Source organism: Myodes glareolus, chromosome 1 (assembly GCF_982192425.1).
Source record: "Myodes glareolus chromosome 1, mMyoGla1.1, whole genome shotgun sequence".
Classification (NCBI taxonomy): domain Eukaryota; kingdom Metazoa; phylum Chordata; class Mammalia; order Rodentia; family Cricetidae; genus Myodes; species Myodes glareolus.
Window position 1 is genome coordinate 24,801,927 of NC_142026.1, and position 16,791 is coordinate 24,818,717.

A 16,791-nucleotide genomic window follows, 5' to 3' on the forward strand; every position below is an offset into this window, starting at 1 on the left:
TGGAATTTTCTATATATCTAATAAAAACAAAGATTTTGATATTTTGCCCATTCTCATACCATTGTTCATGTTACTGTTTATAGCTAAATTCCTAGTTAGAACTTTCTTATGTCTAATTAACCTTAGGTCTTTGTATGATGTGCATACAATGGGCTTTGTTCATTTGGTAACATGAAACTATCCATACCGCTACAGTTACATCTGCTACAGAAATTGTTGAGCTCTTCCTACTTTACCCTATTTTTTTAGATTGATCATAAACTATTATGCATGACCCTTTTGACTATAAACTATTATGCATGACCCTTTGTCTGCCTCCAATCTAGTTTATTTTACAGCTCATGAAGAAAAGTTTAAATGGGCCGGAACTTTGTTTCCTTAATTACTTTTAAGAAGCAGTGAGGTTGATTGTTGGCACAAAAATGAATTATGACAGTAGAATCATAGTAGAATCATTTTCTTGTTATAAAAGCTGAATATGTAAAAGAAACGTAATTATTATTTAAGGTGGCACAGATCAGATTCTGCCCCAAGAAATAAAATTTCAAGGTTCCAGGCATCGATTTCTGCACCGGAGTACACGTAAGATTTTATCCGCTCTATTTTTCCCAAGTAGGGGTTGCTTTAATTTTGCAGGCTTATGTTAATACTAATCTGTTTTACCACGTAGCTGACACATAATACCCTAACTCTCTGTTCTAATACTTCCTCAGGATTTCTCAAACTGTCATTGTATTCTTTGGAACTGGAGGGCAATTCTAAGGAAGTTTTATATGGTTTGGGATATAGAAGAAAGGAAAATGAAATAATTTCTGTACATAAAAAGCAAACCCTTTTCTCTGTTCTATATTTTGCTTTGGTTGGCCTGTGAGTCCTCTGCAGATTACACCTAGCACAGTTCAACAATCCCAGTCATGTTTTCACATTTCAACATTTTTTTCTTGTTTTATTTTAATCCAGAGAAAAATGAAATCTTAAGTGTGGTTTGTCACTGAAATTGGTTAGTTTGTTTGTTTTATTTTGTTTCCCTGTAGAAAATTATGTTTGGAGCAATTTTTTGAGATCACTAAAGTCTTGTTTTCTATAAATATGACAAACAGTGTCTAAGAATGACTGCCCACTCTTGTCAGTGGAACATTTTGGTATGAAGTGTAAAACTTCATGTGCAAGGGTCTGGATTCAGTACTCAGCTTTCACACACACATGCATGTACAGATAAACAGCGCTGTTCCCACACAGCAAAGGAATCCACACTGATGGTTGCCCATCTCTTCCTCTGGTTCCTTGCTGTACTTCTTTGAGTTACTAAATTGCCTTAGTCATAGTGGCAGCAAATTATAGTTCTCTCTGTTTGGGGTACTGGAGAGGCCAAGTGTGGTACCACACACATTTAATCCAAGCAGAGAAAGGTAGAGAGCTCTGTGAATTCTAGGCCAGCCTGATAGACATAAGCTACGTTCAGGACTTGTATGCTGAGACATTGTCTCCAAAAAATAAAAATAAAGATCCCAGAAAAATTAATGGGAGTTTGTGTTTCAATGAAAATGTTTTTCTTTTTACTTTTTCAAAGAGGCTAGTTCTTCAACAAAGACATTAATTAACCTCACAGTTTGAGAAGCGTCATTTCTATGAAAACCTGTGGCAAGAGCTCTCCTGCTTTAAACTTTCCTCTTAATGAGTTGCTCCAAGTCACTGATTTTCATTTAGTTCTGACACTGACTAGCCACTACCTATTTAACCCTTGTGTGTCAGAGTCTGTGAGTGCGAGGAATAACATGGGGAGCATGAGTGCTGCCTCATAACTTTTAAAGCTTCTGTGTGAGATACTAAACTTGAGAGTTTGCTGTTCTATAACATTAGCAGCAGATAATTATCAAAGTGCATTTTATTAAATTATGCATAAGGTGGTATTTGTTTAAAGGCCTGACTTGAGTGCCTGCAATATGTTTGTATTTTCTACAATAGTTGACTAGTCAAAATCAAACAGTAAAAACAAAAATGTAACTAAGTGGGCAGAGGTGAAACCCTAACTCCAAACTCGCTCTGTCCCTTCACAGTTGGTTTCAGTAGGAGGACGTTAGAGCCCCTCTGAGTGCAGCATTATTCTCTTTGTTGTTGTTGTCTTCAATGAAATCTATTGGTTAAAATGCATACAAGAATACCTAAAGTTGCTAAATTATTCTCCTAATTCCTAATAAAAATTGCTAAATTATTGTTTGTAATTAAGATATTTTCTCACTTTACAGTATAACCAATCAGCTTAGAAGTGACCCTTCCTGTTGTGTTTGTGAATTGCCCTGTAAATGAGTGAGAAGTTAAACTGAAACAGCCAGAAAATCCTTTTGTTTCTGGTTAATCAAGTATCTTTAATAGTATGATAATGACTTCATGTCATGATCTGGGAAATGTAGTTCAATAAAGGACAGACTTGCTTAGCATGTCTAAGCCCCTGGGTCTTGTCCCTGGCACTGGGGGAAATTTTTTTTTAAGATGTTGTTTTGTTTTATAGGACTTTATTTCATCTTTTGCTGTCCTACGTAAATATTTTTGTTAAATTGGTTAGAGATCGTATAAGTTTTTTCTTGTTTATGACCATATCACATTTCATATGATCATATAATCTTAGAATTGGAAGACATATGTAGATGTTTTTATTTTAAATTTATTTTTATTGATTGATTTTCCTGATATGCATTAAAATTATCATTAAGAATATAGTGAGGACTTGTAGATTATTTTAGAATCCAACCTTCTGTTCATTCCATCCAGAGAACTCTTTGCCATTAATTTGAAGTTACTTTAAGCTTGACTATTTTATAAGATGACCACCTCATTTCCTGTGTATGTATTTGAGATTTCTTTTTCTCCTTCTTTCATTTCTTTTTCTTTCCTTCCCTTCACTTCATTTCACCTGCTCACCTCAGGCATGCTAAGTAAGTACTCTACCAGTGACTTATGTTCTCAGCCTGCTTTCTGAATTTAAATAGTAGATAACTTTATCTTTTTATATTTTAATGGAGAAAAATCCGTCAAACTTTATTATAAATTTGGAACCCATCCATTGACATCAATGCTTTAAGATTATAATTCAAAATACTAAAAATAAGTAATACACTCATTCTACAGCTAGTATACTTGTTAATGGGCTATATAGAAATTCTCGTGGTGGACCCTAAAACAGTGCTAATGTAAAACTTGCCTAATGAAAGTTGCCCAGTCTTGCTGCTGGCTTTATCAAGAATTGTAATCTTCCCAAACCTGTAACTCAGTGGGGGTGGTGTACATTGAGTTTTCCTTCTTCGGCTATTGTAAATATTGGTCTGTCTTTCCATCTGTCAGCTTATCTGTGTTTCAGCCCCAAAGGGGACTCTGCTAGGAGTTTCTCTGCTGTGAGCCTCAACTTTGCCCCCTTTTCCCACTCCCCAATATCTCCAGGATGCAGTAAATAGTGACACAGAACTTAAGTTTCCAGTCCCATTCCTGGTGACAGCCTGGCTTCTTGCACACAGGCACTTCAGGTCTGGTTCTGTCTAGAGGATGTCTGTGTGCAAGCCCCACATAGGCTGCACTTCAGCCGCTCTAGGACTTGTGTTTGCTTACTTCTATTTCTTTCTTTTCTGTTGTTGTTGGTTTTTCCCCAGCTGTGCTAGAGTATTTATTGTGGGATTTGCCAAGTCCTAGGGATCAGATTATGCATTGGTATATTTATATGTGTATGTAGGTATATATAAGATTATACATTGATATTTGTATAAAGGTATATATCAAATATGTGTGTGTGTGTGATACATTGATATATTTTTACCCAGAAGAATTCCAGTCTACTGACATCTAAAAACGTCAGTTTGTCTTGACATCGTTAGGCTAAGTTCTAGAATTTCTGTATATGCCAGGATTTAGCTTAGATTTTTCTCTTTTAAACAGTCTTTGGAAAAAAGTACAGATTTTATATTTATTGCATTTTTCTCTTTAGATCATGAAGATATTGAAAGTTGTTCCTAAACTTAGAGATTTTAATTTTTGAAACTCTAAAGATATTAGGTAACAGTAACCATTCTTTCCCAAATTGTCCTGCTTCTTTTAAATTTTAGTTTCCATACTAGTTCATGTTAGCAGGAAAAGACTACAGAGTTTTTCTATATGCAACTGGTCATTGTGGTTCTGCCTTTTACTTTTGAATGTTGTACACAAAAATTAAAAATAGCCTCGCTTTGGTGGTTCACGCTTTTAGTTCCTGCTGGGGCACAGGCAGGCAGGTCTCTGGGTTTGAGGCCAGCCAGGGCTATAGAATGAGACCCTGTCTTAAGAAGCAAAGCAAGACAAAAATTAAAAACAAGGTCACCCTAGTGAGTTTTGCTCCCTGAAACTATCAAGCCTCAGCTTTCTGTAAAGAGAAAAGTCTCAAGTCCATGGGTCAGTTAGGTGTCTCAACATTAAACAGCTCTCTGAATATACCAGCACAGATATGAAGAATTTAGGCCAGAACTGTACAAATAGCTTTGTCTAAATGTGCTCAGCACACCAAAAGAAACTGTGAATCTCAGCTCTTAAGGAAGGAATTGTTGTCTCTGGGAAGCCAAGAAATAGTTGTTCATCTGCCCTCGTGGTAACTGAAATGCCCTGTCTTCCTTCATTGTATTCCCTTTGTAATCCTGGGAAGTTTTATGTTTTAGTCATTTAGCTAATTAAATTAAACAGTCAAAATGCAACTACAGTTTTCTGAGGATTTAGCTCATCATTTAATTCATTTCCCATCAAAAACTCCACTTGCTTTCTTGTCTTTGTGAAATGTTTGAAATGATGTCTTTATGTACTCATGCTAGATTCATGTGTTTAGATGTTGATATTTACATACAGAGTCCTGGGTTCCACTCTATCATCCATGAGTCGTGGCAGTGTTGATTCTCAGGTGTTTGCTTTACTGAATTGCTATGTATGAGTGACTCTGAATAAACCATGCCTCCTTTCTCCTGTACCAAGCTCTGAGCACACTCATTGCTGAATTCTTTCCCTCCCAATTGTTCCTTCTGCTCAGTTTGATACTTAGAATTACAAACCGGCTGGTATTGCGTCATGGCTGCTTTTTAAAAGAAATTCAAAATGTTTTTTAACTTCTTCTGCTTGACTGTTCTCTTAGGATAGATTGAGTGAGGGTGGGAAATGTGGGCAAAAAAAAAAAAACAGATTTAAAAACTGCTCTGCTGAAGTTTTATGAAAATCTGACTTGAGTGTTTTTCTCTTCATTTGCTGTGCTTATGTGAACAGTGTGACACCATCGCCACCACAGACTCGGGTCTGTCCTCCCCATATGCTACCTGAAGATGGAGCTAGTCTTTCCTCTGCCCGTGGCATTTTGTCGCTTATCCAGTCCTCTACCCGTAGGGCTTACCAGCAGATCTTGGATGTGCTGGATGAAAATCGCAGGTGACTAGCCATCAGTGGCTTTGCTGCTCTGTTGCGTCTGTTTTGGCTCCTTCCTTAGTGGACTGTGGTGTTGTCTTTTTTGTTTGCTTCTTTTAGTCTCTTTCTAAGATGCAATGATTGAAATGGCTTGCTTGCTTTCCTTTCGTTTGAAATTATTGTCCAAACTTCACATTTCACAAGGTTATATTAGCTTTCCCTCAGTTGTAAAAGGCATTTTGTTCTGCACGTAAGAAGTGCAACAACTTTTTTCAAAAGCTTTGCTGACCTATTCTGAGTGCTTGATTCCACTTGAAAACATGGTAAAGGAACTGTTGGACTGAGCTTACTACTTGTCTTCAGTCTTTTGATTGCATTCCCTGTTCTAGTGAAGTAATAAAGAAGGCAGGAGATGTTGCTGTAGCTCCCAGTACACTTTTCTATTAGCTCTGGATTCTAGGCCTATACTAGAATTCTATGTGCTGTTACCATTTTTGGATACTGGTATTTTTCAGTATATCCAGAGATAATACCTCACTTTTGAACATCTCTTAGATCATTAGAATTATACTTCAGTTTGTTTAAACAGTAATTTTTTCCCATCATTTAAAATACCTTTGTCTCGCTTCATTAACTCGGAGTATTTTAGAAAGATGGAGCCTCAGAGCTTTGTTGACATCATGTGGGAAGTCAGATAACCTTCACTCCAGCTCTCACCGTTGGTCTAGTGGCTTTGAAAGTCGGTGTTTTTGTCTTCCTTTTATTAGACTGTTAGTGTTTGCATTTTTGAAGGAATCCCAATCAATCAAGCCTTAATTTCTTAACCTGGTGTCTCTGGCTTGCTCAGAACAAACTTGTTCTTGCTGGGCCTTTAGTCCTCTCAGCTCTTCTCCTGTGCCATTAGTGTCTGGGCTACCCATGTTGTTGATCCAGGGTCTTCTGGATCCAGATCCTGCCTCCTGAGGTTAACAGAATGGTGCATCCTGGGCCATAGAACTTCACACTGTAGTGAAGAAAGCTTTGAAGCCTACGGCACTAGGAACGAATTACTATACATATATATGTCTGTATATATACAGAGATACACTTTTTAGTTGTTGGTTTGTTTCTTTTCCTTTAAGGGTTTGAGTCCCTTATTTTGCCCTCTGAAGCTTTGTGGACTCTATTTGGAAGTGATGGGCAGCAGCAGGGTTCAGAAGGAATGGTGTGGACAGAGGGAATCTCAGATTCATTCCTAATTCTGCCACTCAGCAGCTAACTGCATGCTGGCCTTAAGCATATAACTTGTGTCTCTTTTCTGGGCCTCCGTTTCTTCATCTTATGAGAAGGTGAAGATGGGATTATACTTGGCTAACTAGATTATTGACACAAATCTTCTGCCCTTCACCATTATTTAAAATGTGAGCTGATGGCCTCAAATGGCTTTCTTGGTGCAGCAGGAGATCCAGAAAGCACCGGCCTTAGGAGCTCAGATTGATAAACGCTGCTTCCACCCTCTTCTTTCAAATCGTTTTTTTTTTTTTCTCCACCAGATGCCTTCTTTAGCTTTCTCGTTATAAGGATTCGAATGTAATCCTTAGGAGAGATTACATTCTAGGGTCAGAATTTACATGGCCAGTGCTATTGTACTGAAGACATCTGGATGAAAAAGTGATATCTAGATGATATGTAGGTGAAATCATCACTAAGTGACAGAGTTACCGTCCACTGTTACTCTCCCTCCTCCTGCCTGCACATCCACAGCTCAGATACAGGGATGTGGCACTTGGGGGAATGTGGATTTTTTTCCTCTATGCTGAGAAAAAAATTGCCTAAAGTTCAAGTATATAAAATCTGAATCTTACCAGCATAAAATTTGTATGTTTTTACTATGAAAAACTATTTAGAACACTAAGTGAATTTATATTTTATTTTTACATTATAATAACTTCAAAATTATCATACTAACCCAAATAAACTTTCTGAAATTGAAGAAAGAGCTAGATGTGGTGAATCACATCTTAATTCCAACACTTGGGAGTCTGAAGCGGAGAATTACTCTGAGCTCAAGGCCAACCTAGGATATAGAGTAGAACTTAGAATCAAAAATCAAGAAAGAGCTGGGCATGGTGGCATATGTCTTTATCCCAGCAGCACTTGGGAGACACAGATGTCTTTGAGTTCCAGACCAGCAGGGCCACATAGTTTCTAAATAAATCCCATCACTTGTTACCATGGGTCCCAGAAAGTGAGGGTCTCCTCAGTCTCACTAGTGCTTTCATTACCCAGAGGGTTTGGTTGTTTGGTTCTGTTTTAGTTGTACAAAGTTTCATCAGCATTTAAAATGTCAAATCAGTTTTTATTTCTGCTATGGAAGACGTTGGCCTAATTTTTCAAAGAAATGGGAATGTGAAATTTGGATAATGCTCTACTTGCATGATTATAAAATAAGAACTCTTAAACAGTGTTCAGCGCTTTTATGTTCCTTGTTTTCATCATTTTTTCTTTTCTGTGTTATTGCTCTTGGCTATTTTGTTAATACAACATCTTTGCACTTGGGACTGCACTGCACATTAAATGTAGCGTGTTTAAACTAGAACTGTTTGTCAGAAAAAGTAAGAACTTCCTGCTTCTTTTTTATTGTAAAATGATGCAGATTCCTAGTTTCCCAGCATACAAACTCATGTTAATTTATATGTTAAGTGGCACTGTGTGCTATACTGGGTTTTCTTTCTCTGGTGAACTTGGTTCAGGTAATCTAAACAGCACGTAAACCAAGTGGCTTCCTAAGTGCTCTTACAAAAGTTCATACACAACAGTTAGTGCTGAACATTTGGAAAACTGACCAAAACATCAGGAATAAACGATCACCAGGTGTTCCCTTCCCAGTTGGTAGCAGTACAGCACTGTTAAGATTTGTCCTATGCTGGGCAGAACTTGCCCATCTCTTCTATATTTGTTAGAGCTATGCATCTCATTCTCAGTGTAAAATACTAACATCTTCTAGAGAACTTAGTCTGTTACATGTAAAACATTATTTAAGCATTAATACATGAGTTGTGCATAAGCTTTTAGGGGGGTGGCTTGATTTTTTTTTTTTTTTAGTTTTTCTTTAGCAGGCTGTATTACTTTTTGAATGAGTGGAATAAGAAACCAATGTATGAAAGGTTTCTATTTTTGGCAAGTATCCATAAAATATGTAACATGGAAGACTATAGTTCATAGAGTATTGTGAAGTATGTTGTAACTTTTAATTCTTGGTCCTCCAATCAGCCTGTTTAATTACTATAATAGTTGATATTTTGTAGAAAAGAAATGCATTCTCTTAATTTAGAGCATTTATTTACTCAAAAATGTCAGTCTACAAACTAATACTAATATTTGGTAGTCTTAGATTTCCTTCCCATTTGCTATTCTAACTACAAAATACACTATTGAACTTTTTTTAATATTAAATCATTCTTATGGTAGAAACTGGTACTTGAATGAAGTTTCTAATTTTGCCAAATACCTGTCTAATTTACTTTTATATTATATGTATCAATTGCCAGTGTGAGAAGACAAAATGAGATACGTTGTGAAAGGTAACTGTACTGTTTATCGCTCTGCATTTGTAAAGGGAAATCTCTGTGGTGGAATGTTCATATGGCAGGTCATGTTGTCCATGTTAACACACTCTTTAAAACCCTTCAGCAAGTACACAGAAGTGCTTCATTTCGCTAGCCATTCTCACATTTTTATAATTTAAGTAACTGCAGTATATAGTTCTTCTTACTTCACAAAGTAGAAGACTTAAAAACCTATCTGAAGAATGTGTGCTTCAGCATGTTCTACAGCGAGCAGAATGAGCCAAACCTGTCTCTCCCTCAAGTCTCTTAATCCCTTTTATTCTGGGCTCCAAATATATCCTTATTTGGTGCATATAGTACTGGTAGTTACTTGAGGGCATACAGAAACTCAACGTTAAATTTTTCCTTTATAGACTGAGGTTTTTTTTTTTTAAAGTCACATATAGGGGCTAGGACTGTAGATCAGTTGAAGTGCTTGATAGCATTAAAAAGGGCCAACCTTTGCTTCCCAGCTCCACATCAAGTGGGGTGTGGAGGATCAGAAGTTCAAGGCCATCCTCAGCTCCACATAACGTGGGGCCAAACTGTGGTATATGAGACCCTGTGTCAAAAAAAGAAAAGAAAAAATTAAAAGAAAATGGTGGTTTATATTCCACAACTGTTACAACATCAGAAAAAGATAGAACATGTGTTTTCAAACCTTGTGGTGGTTGTCAGTATACATACAGTGAGGCAAACCTGCTGGCTTAGAAGAATGTCCATACACGGACCCTCTTCTCATCTCTCTCTGATTATTATCTTAAAGACAGTTCACTGGTGCAGCTTTAGAATATGTTTCTTGATTTTAACAAATTTGATTGGAAAGGTTCCAACTTAATCTGGTAGAAGACAGACTGTCCTGTCACCTCAGAGCATGGACTGAGACTAAATGAAAAGCCCCACAAAGTTTTCCAGTGCACTTGGTCCTAACGCAGCCCTGTATGTCACTCGTGGTTGTCTCAAGCTCAGACACTCACATACTGTCGTCTCCCTACGGGACACAGTTGCCCTAAGACATATGGCTTATTTCACTGATCAGAGCTAATGAAGCAAGAGGGAAGGAAGTGTGGGCAGTGGGTATTTCTTTCAATTCCTAGTTTATACTTATGACAACCATGATCATGCAGGTGCTACTAACAGGTTCTTGATATGCTTTTAGTGTGGCTAGTGGCTATATTTTTTTCAGTTGGAAAGAGGAATTACACTTTTTAAACAGCACCATATGTTGGTGCTATTTTTCCATATTGTTCTTTTTGTTTTTTAATTATGAAGTGTTAAATTATGAAAATCATTTAAAATGGGAAGGACATATGAAACATTTCAAAGCATTTGAGGGACATTATATTGTACTGGAGCATACAATATAATCCTATCTGACTTTATTTGTCTTGTTTTTGCTTTATTTTTGTACTCTGTTTCCTGACTCTGTCTTGTGTCTTCTGCAAAAACCTGCCCTAGACCTGTGTTGCGTGGTGGGTCAGCTGCCGCCACTTCTAATCCTCATCATGACAACGTCAGGTAACTTGGAGACTTTGTGATTACCAAAGGACACAGAGATTTGATGGAGCTTGTATTGTGCAGGACGTCATAATGCATGCCAGAACCATGATTGTATACATGTATACAACATAGGCCTCTGCAGCTTTCTCTTCCGAGAAATTCTGTATTTTGCTAAGAGTGGGAACAGTACTTAGTCCTGACATTTGTCCATCAATGTATGAGAACATTGTATAATAATAAAAATTATGGTAGGATATGGTAGTGTATACCTTTAATCCCAGCACTCAAGAGGCAGAGGCAGATGGATCTCTGATTTTGAGGCCAGCCTGATCTATATATATAGTGAGTACCAGGCCAGCCAGAACTACACAGTGAGACCCTGTTGCAACACCTCCCACCACCACCCCAAAAAATATGGCATGGTATAATAAGAATATCCGATATACTTTACAGTCAGTATTGTAGTAGATTTATAAGGGATTTTGTTAAAATAAAGAAAAGATATAATCTTAAATCTTGTTTTATGTACATAACTTTTTATCACCTATTGAGTTGAGCCTTTGTCTCTTCTGTTTACCCTTTTCATATTATCAGATATGCTAAGCCCAAGTCATATGAAGGGACAAGGTGTGGCAGATACAAATGTGATCTTAGGGACCATAACCTTCAAGGAGTTTCCTGTCTTCTGTAAGGACACAGAAGACAGATGCTGTCACTATTGATGCTGTTACTAATTTTCCAAACCAGTTTTAAATAGAATTGTGCTAACTTTTCTTCTCTTCTTCAGAAGAGCCTGTCATGCTATAAAAGAGAAAAGGGAACCAACCATCCATGCATGTTTTGTTAATCTCATCCATGTTGCCTTGGTGTCCCTGGCCACTGTGCTTGCTCATTTCTTCTGCATCCTAATTTAGGCCACACTAGTTTCCCCTGACAGTATTCTATTGGTTTTTAATCCCTTTTAACTTTCTGAGAAGGTGTTTTCAGTGAGTGGAGTTTTTAGTTCTGAGAGATGCAATATTAGTTTAAAATAATTTCATACTTTTTTGTTTTAAATTGAGGATGAAATCTTAACTTTTTTACAAATAAAAATTATCTTTATATTTCTAAAACTGGCTTAGTATTAAAATGGTAATTTTTCATGTATACTTTATTTCTTTGTTAAGACTAGTTTTCTTTGTGGGGTGTGTGTGTGTGTGTGTGTGTGTGTGTGTGTGTGTGTGTGTTGATGTGTATGAACATGTCTGTTCCTTTACTTTTGTGTATGGCAGGGGGTAGGAGGTATCTGTGGTTGGAAGTGCACATGCATGCAGAGCCAAAGGTCAGCCTTGGTGTCATTCCCCAGGTGTTATCCGCCTTGGTTTTTGAGACAGGGTTTCTCACTTTGCTTGGAACTTGCTGATTGGGCTAAATTGGCTTGCCTGCAAGCCACAGGAATCTTCCTGTCTCTGCCTCCCCAGTACTGGGATTACAAGGATGCTCCACCATGCTCAGCTTATTTTTGGCATGAGTTCTGGAGATCAAACTCAGGTCCTCCCTTTTTGAAAGTAAGCATTATTGGCTGAGTGTCACCAGCCCTGCATTCACCTTTGATCCAGGTGCTATGTTCTTTGATAGCCCCTCCAGTTACTCATTTCCTGTGTGACCTTGGGGAAATAGAAAAGTTTTATTTTGAGCATAAAATGTAGAAAGGAAAAGATCTTTGACCCATAGTTTTCCCCATTAATATTTAATAATTTGTGGGGCCAGGTTGTATTATTGTGGTTCTGGGGACAAACCCAGGGATGTGCACAGGTAAGCACATGCTTTGCCACTGAACTAAACCCCCTAATCCTCATAATTCTGTTTTAGTGTGCATGAGTAGTTTGCTCAGTTTATAAACTCACAGTCCTATTGTCTACTTAGAAACCGAGTTTATTTCTCCTAACTGGTGAAGTTTATTTTAAATATTTCTAGACACATTGTTTCTAAGAGAAAAGGCATGGTTAATATGAACAGTCTGACCAGCCATAAGAGAAAATTCAAGTCAGAGATGCTGTTGATTAAAATGGGTGCATGCCATCAATTGTTTAAATTCAACTTTGCATGCTTTACTAAGGTGGTTTTAACATTCGAAACAGTAGAGCTTTGTGCTTAGGCATATTAGCATGCCTGAGTGAGATAGTTAATTCTACTTCATAGCCTTTTGTGTAAGGTTATGTAGGTTCTGTAATGAGAAGGTGCTGGGAATATTGGAGTAGGTTATTCATGCGCCAATTCTTTGTGGCTTACGTAAGAGTAACTCTTAATTTTAGTTAAGAGTCTATTCTTGTAGAAAGGTTACCATGTCATTTCACTAAAATAACCATATAGAATATAAAGTAGATACACATATATAAAGAAATTTGTTTGTATATAAGATATATCTCAGTAAAAGTGTTCATTAAAATGAATTTTAAAATACAGAAACCTGGTGCTTGGAAGATGGCTTAAGAAGCTAAGAATGCTTGCTGCTCTTCCAGAGTTCTCAAGTGCAGTTTCCACACACGTGCGGGCAGCTCATAATCACCATCAGTAACTCCAGCTCCAGGGGACCCAGTGCTGTCTCCTGGCCTCCTCATGTACCCATGTGGAATATACTCAGATACATATACATACACGCACATGCACACACACACACTTCACATTCTTTTCTTAAAAATGTAGAAACCCAGACAAATGGAAGAAATGGCATTTCTACATTTTTTTTTTTTTAGTTTTTGTTTTAAAATTTTATGCCAGGCTTGGTACATGTTTGTAACCTACCACATGTATGATGTAGGATGAAGTAGGAAGATCAGGAGGTAGGAAGACCACTGCCGCATAGCAAATTTGAGACCAGTCATGTGAGACTCCATCTCTACAATGCCACTGTCATTGCTCTTTCGGAAGTGAAATCATTTTAACACAAAGACCATTTAGTATTTTTTCCTTGCTTTGTCTTGGTGATTTTCCAGCATTACTATTTTATATGCAACCTCTTGTTGGCTTATTGAGATACTTCTGTAGCAAAGTGTAGTTAGAAGAGGTTTAAAAGATTGATCACTCATTTTTGTGGGAGAATACAATAAAAAGTAACTAGAAATCAGAAGTAACATAAAAAAAATAGCAAAAGAAAGGCAGGCAGAAGTGGAAGAGTAATAAATGATCAGTCTTCTGTCTATTGACTTTGCATTCCGTCCATTGAGTCTCTGTCTACAGAATGACGTCTGGACATGGCTCATATATAACTCTTATGTGTCAGTGTGTCCTACAGTGGCGACTCTCAGGTCATTTCAGACAGGAACCCTTCCTTTAACATTGCTGCATTTTTCTGCCTTGAAAAAAAGTATCCAGTAAGAGTTTTTCTCTTTTTTTCCCAGCATCATAGGTAGTCGGTTTAAGCTACTTTCCCTTACTTGTGTCAGTTCACATGAGAAATGCTTATTTATCGTTAAGCACGAGTCTTTTGAATACTTCTTTGAGTAGTATAAGACACAACACGTGACTTAACAATTACTCTTAATTTTTAATTTGTGTTTCAATATCTTATCTGCTAGGTATGGCATTTCAAACATAGATGCAGCCATTGAAGGAGCATCAGACGACATGACGGTGGTAGATGCAGCTTCATTAAGACGTCAGGTAATTACTACCCCAAATAAAATATAACCTAAACTTATGTTCATGAAATATTTCAGAGTAATAGTTTACATAATTTTATGGTTTTTCTCTCCTGTGGATCCCATGAATTCAGGCTATCTAATAAGCCATAACTGATTTTTCTCAGATTCTTTAGAGATTTGGTGAAGCCATCATTCAAATGTTTCTGACCAACATAAAACATTGCTGCCAAAATGATTGATATAATCAGGCCAGTATCAAGGAATCGTGATGTAGCAGTAAACCAATCTAGTCCTGAATTGTTTTACTTTTGATAGGTAGACAGTCACTTTGGGGACCTTTGTTACTGTATATAATTTCGTCATTTTAGAAACCACTGCTTTGAATTTTCCCACTGCCTCTACATACATAGTTCATGACCCTGCCCATAAGCCCCGTCTTGTAATTGTACTTCTTATGTGCTTATTTTTCATATGCATTCCTGCTGTCTTTACATTCCCATGCAGGAAAGGCATATTTGATGTTCTCATTATGTCTGCCAAATATATAATAAAGACCTGAGTGACATATCAGAGGGCCCACTATAATAGGTCATTTGGGGCTAAGTATTAGAGTGGACTGAGAACAGTTATCCAGGTCCAAGACTACACAACTGAGACTCGTGGAGGAGGCAGAGAGAGGAGCGGCCATCCTCTGCTCCTTCTGCTGGGATAGACTCCTGACACACTTCATGTTCCTGCCAGAATGACATAGGGCAGCAGTGTCCTTACACACATTCCCTAACTCACATTTACAGAATGCAAATGAAGAAGCATATTTAAGTCAATTTAAGCAGTTGTAGGTAGTATTTTATTTTCTATTTATAGTTGTATTTTGATCCAAATAGAACTTTCTATGTAATAATTTCTTAGACAAGTTAATGTACTATTTTCTAAAATTCTGATTGCTGTATTCATTAGTACTATTTTGTATTTGTCTTTCACTTAGATAATCAAATTAAATAGACGTCTGCAACTTCTAGAAGAGGAGAATAAAGAACGTGCTAAAAGAGAAATGGTCATGTATTCAATTACTGTAGCATTCTGGCTGCTTAATAGCTGGCTCTGGTTTCGACGCTAGAGGTAACCTCAGCATTCACATATATTGTCTCAACACCTGGAAATATAAAGGATTTGCAAACTTCATTGTTTCTGTCTTTGCATTGTATGCTGTTTTAGGGACCTGTTCTGTTACTGATCTGCATTCAGCTAGTTCTGCAGTGGCACCTACACACTCTCCTTTTGCATGTTTTGTAAATAGGCTCTTGGTTTGTTTGTTTGTTTTTAAAGAAAATCATTTTTTGGGGCCTCATCAGTCTGTACAGCTAATTCTCTAAAAGGAAATGACAGTCATAAAGAGTGAGTTTAGAAAACTATATGTAAAAGAAAACAGTGTTGCTCAAATGATTAATTTCTTTGATAGATGCTTTTTGTGTCTGCATCACAACGTTAATGCTTTTGAAGTCATAGTCTGGTGCAGCACTTAAGAAAAATCAAACCACCTAATTCTTGATCACCTGTACAGAGGGCGTGTAAAAACTCCTAATGATTCAGCAGTTTATCTGTGTGCAATATGTTGTTCTGATTTTCATCTTAGTTTTCTATAAAATATGTTTTTACCAAGTCCATGTGTGAATAATTTAAAAACTAAAAAAATAAAGTATAAATGTAGTGTACTTAATAAAATGTCAACCAAAGCAATGTCTATGGAAAGATTTATTTCATAAATGGTACTGTGGGCTGAGTATCTTATTTGAGTCTTTCTGCCCTGGGATCAAATAGTACATTAGTGACATGTGGGTCAGAAGAGCCTCCTGGGTTTCTCAGATCTCCATCCTGACGCTAGGCTTGCTGCCACTGTAAATGCTAATTTACTAGATCTGTGGAAGTGATTCAGGTTTTTAAAACAAAATTAAACAGCTTTATAAAACCCTTTATCCTTTTTTTTATTGTAATATTTGCTTGCTAATACACCAAATCTCATAAGTATTAAACATGAGTAAAGCCAAGGTTTGGGAGCCTTTAATATTCAAAAGTATGTTTCTTTTCAAGAGCAAGTAGAATCCAGCTAGGTGCAATATTCCATACACATCATGAGTTACTTTTGCACCACGGGGTTGAAGACTTAGGTAGATTTGACTTTGATGTTCTTGCTTCTCCTTTAATCCAGGAGGAGCGTTCTTTCTTGTACTTAGTGTGACTAAATTGATAAATTAAATGTATAACTTCTTTTGCTGAGCAGGCATGAAAAAGATTTCACAAACAGGCTAGAAGTAAAAGGAACTCCTGGGAGATTAATGTAAAAGCTGTTATTTTTCCTGATGGTTGTTACAAAGACCTAAAACATTTTTAGATAGAATGTCCTACAGTGATCAGGAAAAAGTTGTTGATTACCCAGGGGTCAAGGGCTTTGGAGGGTGTATTAAAAGGAACAGATTCCATTCTAGTCAGGATAGTCAGGAATATTTTCTAAATACTTGAACAGAGACAAATGGAATTATCAATAAACAGAGATGTAACATGAGGGCCTGCTTGTTGGGGTTTCTGTCCTGCCCAGTTCCCACAGTCATTAGGTCCCAAAGATAATCACACAGAGGTCTACATAAGTTATAAACTGATTGGCCATATAACTACATATAACTACA

At 37.1% G+C, this 16,791-nt stretch overlaps 1 protein-coding gene across 14 annotated transcripts in view; it reads left to right on the forward strand.

The window, feature by feature from the left end:
- The window catches only part of Mff (mitochondrial fission factor), a 28,637-nt gene extending 12,794 nt beyond the window's left edge, over window positions 1–15,843 (forward strand). For 4 of the 14 annotated variants that reach the window (XM_085697625.2, XM_085697652.2, XM_048459389.3 and 1 more), the window contains 6 exons: window positions 508–582; window positions 5,266–5,424; window positions 8,931–8,963; window positions 10,446–10,505; window positions 14,045–14,129; window positions 15,096–15,843. In XM_085697625.2, coding sequence (XP_085553751.2) covers window positions 508–582; window positions 5,266–5,424; window positions 8,931–8,963; window positions 10,446–10,505; window positions 14,045–14,129; window positions 15,096–15,227 — 544 coding nt within the window. In that variant the 3' untranslated portion in view covers window positions 15,228–15,843. The remainder of the gene's footprint in view (window positions 1–507; window positions 583–5,265; window positions 5,425–8,930; window positions 8,964–10,445; window positions 10,506–14,044; window positions 14,130–15,095) is intronic. The other 10 variants (XM_085697638.2, XM_085697635.2, XM_085697676.2 and 7 more) reach the window with 10 other exon arrangements.
- The last annotated feature ends 948 nt before the right edge of the window (window positions 15,844–16,791 follow it).